Genomic DNA, 14,242 nt, shown 5'->3' on the forward strand with positions numbered 1-14,242 from the left:
TTGGATTGGCTGATGCTACGGAGCAGAGGAAGAAATCATACTTCCTCAGCTACTGCGGGGCTGCAGTCTACGATACCGCCACAGCACTATTGGCACCACGAGAGATCAAGAATGTTCCATGGCCTGAGCTGCTGGAAACACTTTCCAACCACTATTCACCGAAACCGTCCCAGATCGCTAGACGTTTCGCATTCAGAATGAGGAAGCAAGCCGAGGGGGAATCCATCAACGAATACATGGCCGCCCTGAGAACAGCAGCTCTTCACTGTGAGTTTAAGAACTATCTGGACGACATGCTGCTCGATCAACTCGTTTGTGGGGTAAGAGATCTAAGGCTCCAAAGACGTCTGTTGGCCAGGAAAGATTTAAACCTTCCCCAGGCCATTGAGGAAGCTTTGGCTGCTGAACTCTCAGCCCAGTCAGCAGCCGAGATCCAGGGCGCCGCACCCAAGCCCAGCACTTCCTCCATACACTCTGAAGAAGTGGTAACTGTAGATGGCCCTACTGAATACTCTGACATTCATCGCCTCAAGCCGGTGAGACAGTCGCAGGTAGGAACCAGGCAGAGAAACAACAGCGGCCCGAAACAAACCCTTCTGTGCCTGACCTGTGGAGGTTCCCATGCCCAGGCATCTTGCAGGTTCAAAAACGCCAGCTGCCACAACTGTCACAAGAAAGGTCACCTCGCAAGAGTCTGCCAAGCTGCGCGCGTTTTTCCACAAAAATCTCCTTCTTCTCCTGGTTCCCAAAGGCAAGTAGAGAGCTGCTATACTTGCTACCACGCGAATCACACATTTCATACCCCCAATAAGATTACGCTTTCTGTCTCCTTAGAAGGTAAACCCTGCCGCATGGAGGTGGACACGGGGTCAGCGCTCTCAATCATCTCCTGGGACACGCTTAAGAAGATCCAGCCCAGGCTGGCTAGGAAGCAGCTACAAAGGTGCAGCCTCACCCTGAGAGACTACCAAGGAAAGAACATCCCTGTCCTCGGGAAAGGCAAGTTCCTAGTCCAATTCAAAACCTTTAAAGGCCATCTGCCTTTGGTGGTTGTTAATGGTGCCCTCCCTAGTCTTTTGGGGTTGGATTGGTTCCCCTCTCTTGGCCTTAGCGTAACGGGGGTCCATGCTGTTTCAACTTCCGATACTGACTCTTTGTTCTCAGACTACGCTGACGTTTTTAGTAGCGAGTTAGGCCGTTATAATGGCACACCCATTTCCTTCTCAGTAGACCCCCAGGCAACTCCCATCCACCTAAAACCACGTAGGGTACCATTCGCCATCCGCCCAAAATTGGACGCGGAACTGGACAAACTCCTCGAACAGGGGGTGATTGAACCCACTGATTTCGCCAAATGGGAGACCCCCATAGTCACCCCACTTAAAAAAGACGGTAATTTGAGAATTTGTGCTGATTACAAGACGTCAATAAACCGTTATTTACAGGTTAGCGCATATCCTGTTCCAGTTATTCAGCACCTATTGCATACATTCGAACCTGGCAACATTTTCGCCAAACTGGACATGTCACAAGCGTACCAACAGTTCCCTGTTGACGATCAAACAGCTGATTTACAGACTATAGTAACACACAGAGGGGCATTCAGGTGTAAACGTCTCCAGTTTGGCATAAGTGTAGCCCCAGGTATTTTTCAATCGCTGATGGAGCGAATTCTCCAAGGCCTCCCTGGTGTAGTGCCATACTTCGATGACATTCTGGTCTCAGCCAGAGACAGACCCCAGCTCATCCAGAGAGTCAGAGCAGTATTAGAGAAGTTCAGGCAGCATGGCCTCAAACTAAAACGGGAGAAGTGTGCCATCGCCACTAGGCAGGTGGACTTTCTAGGTTACAGGCTAGACGCCTCAGGCATCCACCCGGTGGAATCTAAAGTCAAGGCAATCCATGAGGCGCCCACGCCCACCAACAAAGCCGAGTTGCAAGCCTTTCTGGGTTTATTGAACTTCTATGCTTCATTCCTCCCACACAAAGCTTCAGTCGCGGAACCACTGCACAGGCTTTTAGATAAAAACTCACCATGGCATTGGGGACACAAGGAAAACCATGAATTTGAAGCAGTCAAATCCCTACTCACCTCTGAGGCTGTACTAATTCAATTTGACCAGCGCCTCCCCCTGGTCCTTGCTGCAGACGCATCCCCTTTTGGGATAGGAGCTGTCTTAAGCCACAGACTTCCCAATGGCTCCGAAGCACCAATTGCCTTCTTTTCACGAACCCTCTCGGCGACTGAGCATAATTACGGCCAAATTGATAAAGAGGCCCTGGCTGCAGTAGCAGCAGTCAAAAAATTCCACGAATTTCTATTCGGACACCATTTCGAACTAGTAACAGACCACAAGCCTCTTCTAGGCCTGTTATCCGGGGACAAGCAAACCCCCCAGGTATTATCCCCCAGGATGACCAGATGGACCTTGTTCCTGGCGGCTTACTCATACAAACTGGTCTATCATCCTGGAAAGAATCTGAGCCATGCAGATGCCCTCAGCCGATGTCCCTTGCCAGCACCAGTCGAGGACCCAGCTCCCGTGCATGCTATTTTCGAGATCAACGAGCTCAAACTGCCAGTGACTGCCGATGACATCGCCGCCCATTCAAAAACAGACAAAACAATCGCCCAGGTTCTGGATTGGGTGGGGAGGGGGTGGCCGGAAACTAACTATTCAGTTGATTTCACCCCATTTAAAACTCACCAGCAGGAGCTCTCCAAGCTGCAGGGATGCCTGTTGTGGGGTACCAGAGTCATCATCCCAACCACCCTTCGCACTCCCATCCTGAAGGTGCTGCATGAGGGCCACCCAGGCATCGTGCGGATGAAGGCGTTGGCTCGCAGTTACGTCTGGTGGCCAGGGATGGACGACCAGATCGCCAAGTGGGTAAGCTCGTGTCGTCCCTGTCAGGAATCCAGGGCAGCCCCGCCAGCCGCCACTCCCACCAGTTGGGAAAGTGCCAATGCCCCATGGTCAAGGCTTCACATCGACCTAGCCGGGCCAATGCATGGCAAGACCTTCTTAGTGGTCGTAGACTCGTACTCTAAGTGGATCGATGTGGCATTACTCCCGACGACCACCACCCAAGCAGTTGCCAAAGCACTGATTTGTCTCTTTGTGACTCATGGGCTTCCTGACACCCTGGTCTCCGACAATGGCCCCCAGTTCACTTCAAGTGAATTTAGCAGGTATGTCACCAATCTGGGCATCAGACACGTCCTCACGGCCCCCTTTCACTCTTCTAGTAACGGGCTGGCGGAGAGGGCAGTCAGGTCGGCCAAGGAGGCTCTGGCCCAGTTCGGCCAAGAGGACTGGCACTCTAAACTGTCTCGTTTCCTCCTGAGCCAGCATACCACACCGTGCACAGTTACGAACAAATCCCCGGCCGAACTGCTAATGGGGAGACGCCTGAGGACTACTTTAGACAGGCTACACCCCCACTACTGCCCGGGCACCCCTTTGGGGTCTGACAGTCTGGCCAGGGATTTGCATTACAGGACCTAGTGTTTGCCAGGAACTACGCTGGGGATCCACTGTGGATGCCGGGAGGGTCGTGGCTGTCACAGGTCCGAGATCTTATCGGGTCCAGCTAGAAGACGGTCGTGTATGGCGGAGGCACCTGGACCAGCTGCGGAGACAACGGAGCAGCCTGACCACCCCAGATCCGTCTCCACCGGACAACCCTCAGGTTCAGCACCACGGTCCAGTCGAGAATCCCCAGGAAGACCAGCCGTCTCCAACGGAGCAGAGGGAGCAGGCAGTAGACCGGGACTGCCAGCCGGAGACGCCACCGTTTCTCCCCAGAGAAGGCATCCGCCATTCGGGCATAGACTATTCTCCAACCCAGCCCGAAGGCAGAGACTTTCCCCGGGCTCCAGATCCTGCACCGAGCCAAGCTCGCCCCCCTATGTACTCTGACCAGGACTCCACGAACTTGTCATCACCCAGTGACTCTCCCGAGTTACGTCGCTCCGGTCGCCAACACAGACCACCGGCGTATCTCAAGGACTATACGTGTTCCCATCTAGGGGGAAGGGGTGTTATGTCTTGGGGACCGGTTGGGGTTTCCAACCAGGTCCGTTCTTTTAGCGAACACGAGCAGCTCCCATTGGCTGGCTCCGTTTGACAGTCGGCTATAAGCCGGCTGTCGGGCTGAGCCAGTTGTCGTTCGCTAGCCAGTTCTGCCTGTTAGTAAGCAGACGCGACGACCCTTTATTCCCTGAATAAAGCCTGTTCCACTTATGCTCTGGTCTAAGCCTCTCATTTCCTCGATCCACAACACATTGTATTTGCTCTTCTTAATTTATTCTCTTTTAAACTTCCTTGGATTATTGTCTTACTGTGGATTATTGTCTTACTGTTCAGCTGATGGGCACAGAGAGCCTGATATTCCGATACAGAATCCTCTGATGCAAAGCAGAATTCCTGCTTCCTTCAATGATGGGAAGTTGTCTGAATCTGAGAGAGCAAAGAACTACCAAATCTTGATATTATCACCTCCATGTTTGATCAATGATACCACAGAGGAATCATGCTCAAGGCTTTGGGGGACTTCATGTAGCTCAGGGCCATAAATTTTGCAAACTCATTATTAAGACATCTTTAATAGTTTTAAATCAAAGTTACTATATTTTTTTGACCTGACAAAGCCCAAATTAAGACAAAACCCACCCAGCATATTCTTCATCTAGAATCTACGCTTCCAAGAACACAGCCTACTGCTTCCTGCTTTCTCAATTAACCACATAAATTATGTTACCCAATCAGAGAATGCATACTACTTAGGGGAATAGACCTAATGTGATTACATTTATTAAATAAAATGCATTAATTAAATTTTTAGGCTAAAAACAAATGAGGGTTTCCCCCCACCCCCAGTAGGCTGCAACATTTCTCCCATCCAGTTTTCATTTACATTTATTTCCATATCAGTATACTTAAATACTTGATGATCTGTATGATGTATCTCTTTGAACTCTGATTCCCAAAAATGTGCATATTTTTAATATTTCTTTTGTGCTGGAGAGGCAGGTTTTTTTGTCTTTAAAGTAATAAGTCATGTACATCAGTAAGAACATTTTTTTCATAAACACACACACACACACACACACACACACACACACAAACAGACATTTGCCATATGAAAATTGCTGACCTAGGTCATATACAGTATTCAACGTAACTCAGGGGTGTCAAACTTGCATTATCATGGCATCATCATGTGACCTAGCGGGACTTCTTTCCCTTCGCTAAACCAGGCAGGGGCAGGGGCAGGGGCAGCACGTTTGACACCCCTGATGTAGCAAATATTACTATATTTATGAATCATTTGCTTTATGTGCCATGATCTTCTCCCATGTCACCAAATAGAGTTTGGTCTCAGCCTTATGCAGAAGTTTTTAATGTACCGGTAAGTATTTGAATGTATATAGGAAGTTACAACACACCTCTCCAACAGTGCAAACAACTCTCTTGCTTAGCAATTGTGGTTGTAAATCAAGGACCATGTATTGTACTCTCCTAATTCAATGCATGTATCAAGAAGATTTTTCCCATATACTGTACATTTTAACCATTGCTAGATAACCATAAAGATTTAAAGTGGAGAATAGTCTCAGTGGATAGTGAGAGGAAAGAAGACAAAAGGAAAGAAAGAATAGGAATCAGTACAGTGCCCACTGGATCATTTTTTTAGCTGATCGTTAAATCCCAATAGATTTTGTAACTCTTTTTGGAAGCAGGTAATAATAAATGACTCATGGGAATTATTAAAAGCAGTTTGTTAATTCTACATTTGCATGCTTTAATTGTAAACAGATACAGCCTCGAGCAATTTCTCATTTTATTGTATTGTGAAATTGGTATGTTTCTAGATCCATTGAGGATTGTGTTGGTGGAGTTCATTGGAAATGTGATCCCAATCTTACATGGTTCATTAAGTTCCAGGACTAGTGTATTTTTAACAAGTTTTTTTTTAATTGATTTTTTTTGGAAGAGATCAATGCTACACCAGACACCAGACACTCTAACTACTTAATGTGTCTCAACTAATCTTTCCTCAGTTGTAGATTTTCAAATAATTTTTTTTCCCATGGGCACCATAAGAAGCAGAGACCAAACTATAATAAATAAAGATATGTAATCCATTTTAGACATGAGCTGAGAGCCTAGTTTCCTAATATGTCAGAGTTCTCCCTGTCCTGGATTGATGAGGTATTTTTTTCTCTAGACATTCTGTTTTCCCTACAGCCCACAAGTGCAAAGAGCATACTGTCTATATAGCCACTGTGAAAACAAAGAATATACCACCAATCTTGTTGGTCAGTCTAGGGAACAGCTCAGCAGGATCATATTTTTTTTCTTCTAAGCACATCTTGAGTTAAGTTTCATCTTTCTCATTATTCTAAAAAAGCAAAAAAGTTTGCATGGATATGGATATATGTTCATATCCATGCAATTATTGAATGCATCTCTTCTTTCTACTGTTCTTCTCCATAAGGTGTTGTGTTCCATTAGAGGGGCATGTCTTGTGTAAAAAATTTTGAAATATGAATATCAAATAAAATCCTTGAAATATGAAAGCTCTCTGTGTAAATTATTTATTGTAGCTGATGTGTACAGTATTTCAATCAAAATTAAAATGCCCTTAATCTGAATTCAATTTCTTGTGATTGCAATTTATTTTTTAGTGTTCTGAAAGTGACTCTTTTTTCTTAATTCATGTCTAGCCCTTGAATTCTCAGTAAACCCTCTAACCAAATGTGCTTAATATGTGAGATGAGCGAAAGTACACTACTAGTGATTTTTTCCTCTTAATATGCATTGCCCCACTCTGTTTTCTAAACAGTCGTGTTCATTAACAAGGCCTGGATTATAAATCAGGTGTAATTTCCAAAGATAGTTGAATCTACATATAGAACCTATCTTAAAGGTCCAAATAAGAATAGTTGAAACAGACCCATTATTTTAATTTCTTACATTGTTTCCCAATTTTTCTCACAATTAACTGTTAGACTCTGGATGCAATTCCTAATTTGTATTTCCTTTCTACAGTGCTGGTGAGTTCAAAAGGAAATCAGGACTTCAGTTCTCTAACTAACTGCAATGGCCCTTTGCATTTTTTACAGAGTGCTTCTGATGGCTTCTGGAAGTCTGTGGCAACCCATGTTCCAAGAGAACCCCATGAGATCCGAATCCTGAATCCATATTTTATACAGGAGGCAGCCTTCAGCTTTATTGGCCTTCCTTTCAACAATGGCCTGATGGGCAGAGGGGTAAGTGTACACTGGGGCCTATCCCCAATATGACCCTTGCACTCTTTTGTATTGCAAATGGGAAATCAAGCCTAATAATCTTGTAGTACATTCTTCCCTGCTCTAAATCCTCATCCATATATTATTATTATTTTTATATATAAACAAATTTTATTGGTTTTTTAAAGACAAACAAAACATAAGACATAAAGGCATAAAACCTCCTTTCTAAAAATTACTTAAAAGTTTTAACAAGACAAATAAAACATTATTTTTTAAGACATAGTTCCACGTTATCACATTTCCATTTAAGCACGTATATATCTTTTCCAAATTTCTCATTATTTCTCCCTTCACTTTTATTCAATTATATTTCTTTCTATCAAGGTTTTATTAATTCTCAATCAAATATAAACATTTATACAGCATGGTTCCAAATTATCACATTTCCATTTAGACACCTATATATCTTTTCCAAATTTCTCATTGTTTCTCCCTTCACTTTTATTCAATTATATTTCTTTCTATCAAAGTTTTATAAATTCTCAATCAGACATAAACACACAAAATACAAAACATAAAACAAGACATAAAAACATAAAACCTCCTTAATTATCATTTATACACGTCTTTTCCAAATTTCTCATTGTTTCTCCCTTTAGTTTATTCCTCCAAGGTTTTATTAATTCTCAATCAAACATAGCTAACCAAAACAAAAAACATAAAACATAAAACTTCTTTTGAAAAGTGGCTTAGCCCCGGGTTACATCTTTTTTTACAGACCTATATCAAATTCATGCTCATCTTATATACCATTCTTATCTTATTTACCATTCTATATTTTCTATATAACTTCTCCCTTCTTTTCACTCTCTTAATTATATTTTGTTTATTTCATCTTATTTTAAAATCATTATGCTTGTATCTTTTGTCCGTTCTTTTCCAATTATCTATATATCACTTCTCTTTAACAGAAAATGTCCCCTGCGATCACTTTTAAAGTGTAACACCTTTCTATCTTTCCCCTAAATTAACACTTAAAATAGTAAATAATTTCCATTCTGATTCTGCTTAGTGCATTCTACATGTTGCATTTTAAAATAAAGGAATAATAATTTATAATATAGTTAAGTATATAATTTCCATTCTAATTCTAATTCTACTTAGTACATTATTTTAAAATAAGAAGATGAAATAGTAAATTTATAATAACATTAAAACAATAACAAATTAAACTGTAACTAAACATTAATCATTTTACACATTCTCTTTGATATTTTATTGAGTATTGAGATCTATCATTATTAAACATTTTAATATTTTATTAAATCTTATAATATTCCAATGGACTATTTCAAATGCAAATACTACAATACTATCTTATGTACTCTTACAGAATCTTTCCTTAATACTCTATCCTTTATCTCTGAAAAAAATCTGCTTTTTTACATCTTGTTTCAGGCCTTTATGGCTTTTCCCCCCCTTTTCCCTCCCTTTCTTCTCCAGTCTGGTCTTTTTGCCCCCCCCCTCCTAACCTCCACCTTTTTAACTTCCCCTCTCTGTTGTATTTCTCTTTTCTGTTGCTTTCTAACATTGTACCTTTTTTTCACCTTATTTTTCTTTTTCTTGGTTGTTTTATTAAATCTTAAATTCTCATTTTTCCTTCCTCTCTTCCTATTTTCTTTCTTAAGTGAACTTTTTTGTCCTTCCTCCTCCTCCTCCTCCTCCTCCTCCTCCTCCTCCTCCTCCTCCTCCTCCTCCTCCTCCTCTTCTTCTTCTTCTTCTTCTTCTTCTTCTTCTTCTTCTTCTTCTTCTTCTTCTTCTTCTTCTTCTTCTTCTTCTTCTTCTTCTTCTCCTCCTCCTCCTCCTCCTCCTCCTCCTCCTTCTTCCTCATGTATTTGCTGATATGTAGAAACTGCCATTTCTAAAAAGTGGAAGACAGCTCCCAAAGAATCCGTGCCTTCTTGTTCTCTTTCCTTTAATTTTTCATATTCCATTTTTAATTCATCCACAGATAGTGCCATTGTAAAATTTTAAAAACAACCCAGATGTTTTTAGTCTTAAAGTAATTTCCAAGTGTCAAAATTATCAAACAGTCCAAACAAACATAAGATATTTCCTCTTCTTCTCTTTGCAGTTTTTCCTCCTGGGGCAAAATCCCAAAATATATTTTAAAGCCGTATTACAGTTAGTTGCTGGTCTTATAATCTTCAAGGCATCTCCTCCAACAAATTTTTAAAGGTTTTTTTAGTCCTCTCCTTCCCACTTATAACAAAGAGCTTATTTTTACCTTAAAGAAGCAGGTTTTTCAGTGCTCATTTGCTTTTTCCGTAGGGAAGGGGAGTAAACTTTCCTTCAGCACTTTCGCCACTTTAACAACTTCTTTTGGAAACAAATGTATCAATCCAAAAGTCAGGTTTCCAGGGTGTTTAAAAGTATCGTAATGTCCCAGTTCAGCCAAGAAAACTTTCTCCTTCTGTTTCTTCCTCCTGCACAGATCTTATCCGGTTGAAGATTCCTTTGTGGCTGCCATTTCTGACAGCTGCTCCACCGCCTCAGGAAAAAGGAGTCTAGCCAGCTGGGGAAAGGGGTTGCGATATCTCCAGACCCCTGCCCAGATCTCCTCTGTCTTCTGCTACCTCTTCGGGGTAGCGAAAACCCCCAAATCCAATTGGATCGGGGGTACCTCAGCGGCGAGCGCAGCAGGGACCCGCAGCGTCGCGGATTCCTGCCACTGCTGAAGCCTGCAACCGGAAGTTCCCCATCCATATATTATTGAGGGAATGAGGACTGTATCACTTTTGGATTTTGTGCAGTGTCCAATCTGCTGATAGTAAATATTAGATTGATAATGGTAAAAAAAAAAACTAGAAACTATTCAGAAATAATAAAAAAAATAATCATGAAATGAAAGATGTATGGAGATTTTAATGTTAAACAGAGTCTGAAAATCCATAGAACAATCCTGATCGTATAAATGGCATGCTATGGTATTCCATTATGTTTGAGTATAATCAATTATGACTGTATTACTTGCAGCTTTCCTGGCAGGTGGGAATAGCCAAGTTTCTTGTTTGTTTTCAGGCTAGGAATATTACATTACATTTAATATTACATTAATTTGTTTAATGATGTCAACATTAGTTTTCAAGTAGTTCAGGGGACAACAATATAAAATCTAGCGATATCAGACCTTTTAGAGCTTTTGGATGATGCTGATAATATCTGCTGTTTATTTTGATCATGAAACCCAACCACCACCACCCAAAAAAACTTCCAAGAAACTATTAGTATTGCTGCTTGTCTTTCTGAGTCACTTCCCATCTAGAAAGAAGTTAAACAAGATTGTGCTTTGGTTACATTCTTTTTTAATTTTTATATTCAGGAAAATAATAAATTCCATCTTGCTAAATTTGACTAACAAATCCATTTTAGTTCTCCTTGATGCTAAAGAGATTACTTTTTTGTTTCACAATTCCCAGAATTTCTTCTATAAAGACTCAAGACCAAGACAAATGTAGTCCAATCAACATGTTCAATTTCTGTACTCTGATTATAATATATATAGTAACACCAGGAATCAGCACTTGCTTCTGTAAAGGTTCTCATGTTATTTTATTGCCTTAGATTTAGGACAAAGTTGATCTTCAGCCTCCTTGACTTTTTTTGCATAACTTTTGGTTAACCTGAAAAAAAGGAATCAAACTTGATCTTATATATTATGGTCTTTCAATTTAATATTTAGGGCTTAAACAAACCTACTTTTAATTAAAGCAAGAGAAATCTCCTGCTATTATGAGTATGGTCTGAGAAGAAGAATATTTAATTGAGCTAATTTTTTAATTAGCATTTCTGTGTGCTGTAACAAAATACCTGTTCCCTGAAAAGATTTAATACCTAACCCTAACCCTATCTTATTTCAATGCCCCCTGTTCAATGCTTAGTGCTCAAAGTTAATACAATAACCCAAACTGTCCAGGCTATCTGATGTGTAGAAAACCCATCATTTATCACCTTTCAACAAAACAGTTATTTCATTTGTCAACTAGATGAATTTGTTAATACATAATTGGCTGTTTTATTCTAACATTCTTAATAGATAAAATTAGGGGGTCACACTTCCCACTAAAAATGGAAAGAAGGGGGGAGAGCTACAACTAGATATCAAAAAAGCTATACTATTTTTGTTTCTTGGCTGTCTCAACAGGCCTAGTCTCATACAGCATTAAGTCAATTTTCAATACTTGCTAAGTAGGAGTAATCTCAGTTAGGTTATTTAAGTATTTATTTTCATTTCATTTTATTTTCATTTTTCTTTTTTGCTTATTTAGTGGCTTCATAAGCCTAAGCATGTAATGGCTAGAAAAAAGATGCCGTAAAGGAGTTAAATTTATATGTTCTGTCCCTTAGCATATTTATAAGAATGTAATCTCCTGTATCAGGAATAAATAATAGTTGTACTTTTCCCCATTCCCGCCTTTTCTTCTAATGGTAAGAGGTCTTCAACAGGTCTCTTACCATGAAAATATGCTCTATTTTGAGCAATTTCCAAACTGGATCATACAAGTGTATTCAGAGCCTATTGAAGTTCCACCTTTTTTTATCTTGGTATTTCCTCCTGTGATGGTATTTTCTCATTTTTCCAGTTTTTAGCAAATACAATCCTAGCCGCTGTTAATACATTTACAATCAGGTATTTCAAGTCTTTACTATATATTTCAGGTAAAATTCCCAATAAAAATATATCTGGTTTCAAGTCTATATGTTTTTTTGTCATTTTTTCCAACCACATGTGGATTTTAGTCCAGTATTTTTTAGCATCCGCACAAGTCCACCACATATGGTAATATGAGCCAGGTGTCTGATTGACATTTCCAACATTTTTCGGATTTATTCTTGAACATTCTTGCTATTCTTGCCAAGGGAAAATGCCACCTGTAAAACATCTTATACAAATTTTCTTTATATGCTGTTGACATTGTCATTTTATAATTTTGAGACCACAATTTTTGCCATTTCTCTAAATCAATCCCATATCCAAAATTCTTCCCCCAAGCAATCATGGTTTCTTTAACTTGTTCTTCTTCTAGTTTAATTTCTAATAAATATCCATACAATTTTTAAATCACCTTTGCATCAGTACCTGTCAAAATCTTATCTAAGTCAATCAGTTTATCATAGAAACCTTCTGTTTTAGAATCTTTATGATACCTTGAGTATATTTGCGCTCAATATGAATATGAATATGAATATGAATATGAAAACCAATTCATCTTTATACCTTGTTCCTCTAGTTTTTGCATAGATTTAAGTTCACCCTTTTCATTCAATATTTCACCATATCTAACTGTTCATTCCTTTTTGCATATTATAGGATACGAAAATGCTTCAATAGTCGATAGCCAGACTGGAATTTTCAAATAACATTGTCTTTTAGTCTTCTCCCAGTTTAACCACAGAAACTCCCGTATAATATAATGTCTTCTAAAATACCCCTGTGTTTTAGTTCCTTTATACCATAAAAAAGCATGCCACCCCAACAACAAATCATGTCCTTCTAATGTCAACAATCTAGTATTTCTTAGTGTTATCCATTCCTTTAACCCACATCAGATTTGTAGCTTGGTAGTACAACTCCCAATTAGGCAAACCAAATCCTCCTCTAATTCTAGCATCTTGCAAGTTTTAACTTTATTCTCACTTTCTTACCTTGCCATATATATTTCAACACAATTTTATTTAAATCTTCAAAGTAGTCTTTTCCAAGCCTAATTGGAATTGTTTGAAACAAATATAAAATTCTGGGTAATATATTCATCTTGATTGTTGAAATTCTCCCTATTAGTGACAGTTGTAAGTTTTCCCATTTCGCCAAATCTAACGCTATCTGCTGTTTAAGTTTAATATAATTATTCTCTTTTAATGTACTACATCTTGCTGTCAAATATATCCCCAAGTACTTGATCTTATTCGTGACCTGAATTTTCAATAGGTCTGCCAGTTCTTCCTTTTGTCTTAATAGCATATTCTTTGTTAAAATCTTTGTCTTATTTTTATTTATTTCCAAACCAGCCACCTTTCCATACGTCTCTATCTTTTCTATCACTTTTGATGCTGTTTCTAAAGGGTCTTCTAAGATGAAAACCAGATCATCCGCAAATGCTTGCAGCTTAAATTCTTCCTTTTTGATTTTCATTCCTTTTATATTCTTTTCATCTCTAATATTTATGTTTAATACTTCCAAAGTTAACACAAACAACAAAGGTGATAGTGGGCACCCTTGTCTTGTTCCTTTTCTTATATCAATAGAGTCTGTCAGTTCTCCCTCTATCATTACCTTTGCCGTTTGCTTATATTATATAGCTTCTATTGCTTGAATAAATTTTCTAGCAAAACCCATCTGTTCCAATAGTAATAACATGAATTGCCAATTCACATTATCAAATGCCTTCTGTGCATCTAGACATATCAGGGCCATTTGTTTTTCTGGATGTGCCTCGTAGTATTCCAAGGTGTCCAAGATTACTCTCATATTGTCTTTAATTTGTCTCTTTGGCAGAAATCCATTTTGATCAGGATGGATAAAATTATTTAAATATTTTTTTCTGCCAATATTGAAGCAAAGATTTTATAATCTGCATTTAGTAGAAAAATGGGTCTATAGTTCTTAATTTGTAATGGGTCGGCCTCCTCTTTTGGAATAAGTGTAATATAGGCTTCTGACCATGATTTAGGTATCTTCTTCTTTAACATAACTTCATTCATAATTTCTAGCAATGGAAGATTCAATGATTCTTGTAATGTTTCATAAAATTCTGCCGGAAGTCCACCTGGGCCATTATTATTATTATTATTATTATTATTATTATTATTATTATTATTATTATTATTATTATTATTATTATTTTGCTTCTTGAGTGCTTTAATTAACTCCATCATCGTTATATTGCTTTCTAACATTTTTTCAGTCTTTTTAGGTATCTG

The 14,242-nt window shown here is 39.4% G+C and overlaps 1 protein-coding gene across 14 annotated transcripts in view; it reads left to right on the plus strand.

The window, feature by feature from the left end:
- The window catches only part of ST3GAL3 (ST3 beta-galactoside alpha-2,3-sialyltransferase 3), a 209,728-nt gene that overhangs the window by 157,446 nt on the left and 38,040 nt on the right, over positions 1 to 14,242 (plus strand). For 13 of the 14 annotated variants that reach the window (XM_026707278.2, XM_087929769.1, XM_087929762.1 and 10 more), the window contains one exon: positions 7,133 to 7,279. In XM_026707278.2, coding sequence (XP_026563063.1) covers positions 7,133 to 7,279 — 147 coding nt within the window. Of the gene's footprint in view, positions 1 to 7,132; positions 7,280 to 9,755; positions 12,018 to 14,242 lie in introns of those variants that run through there. The other variant, XM_087929772.1, reaches the window with a different exon arrangement.

The sequence above is a fragment of the Pseudonaja textilis genome, chromosome 3 (genome assembly GCF_049901715.1).
Source record: "Pseudonaja textilis isolate UNSWEBS1 chromosome 3, rPseTex1.2, whole genome shotgun sequence".
Classification (NCBI taxonomy): Eukaryota; Metazoa; Chordata; class Lepidosauria; order Squamata; family Elapidae; genus Pseudonaja; species Pseudonaja textilis.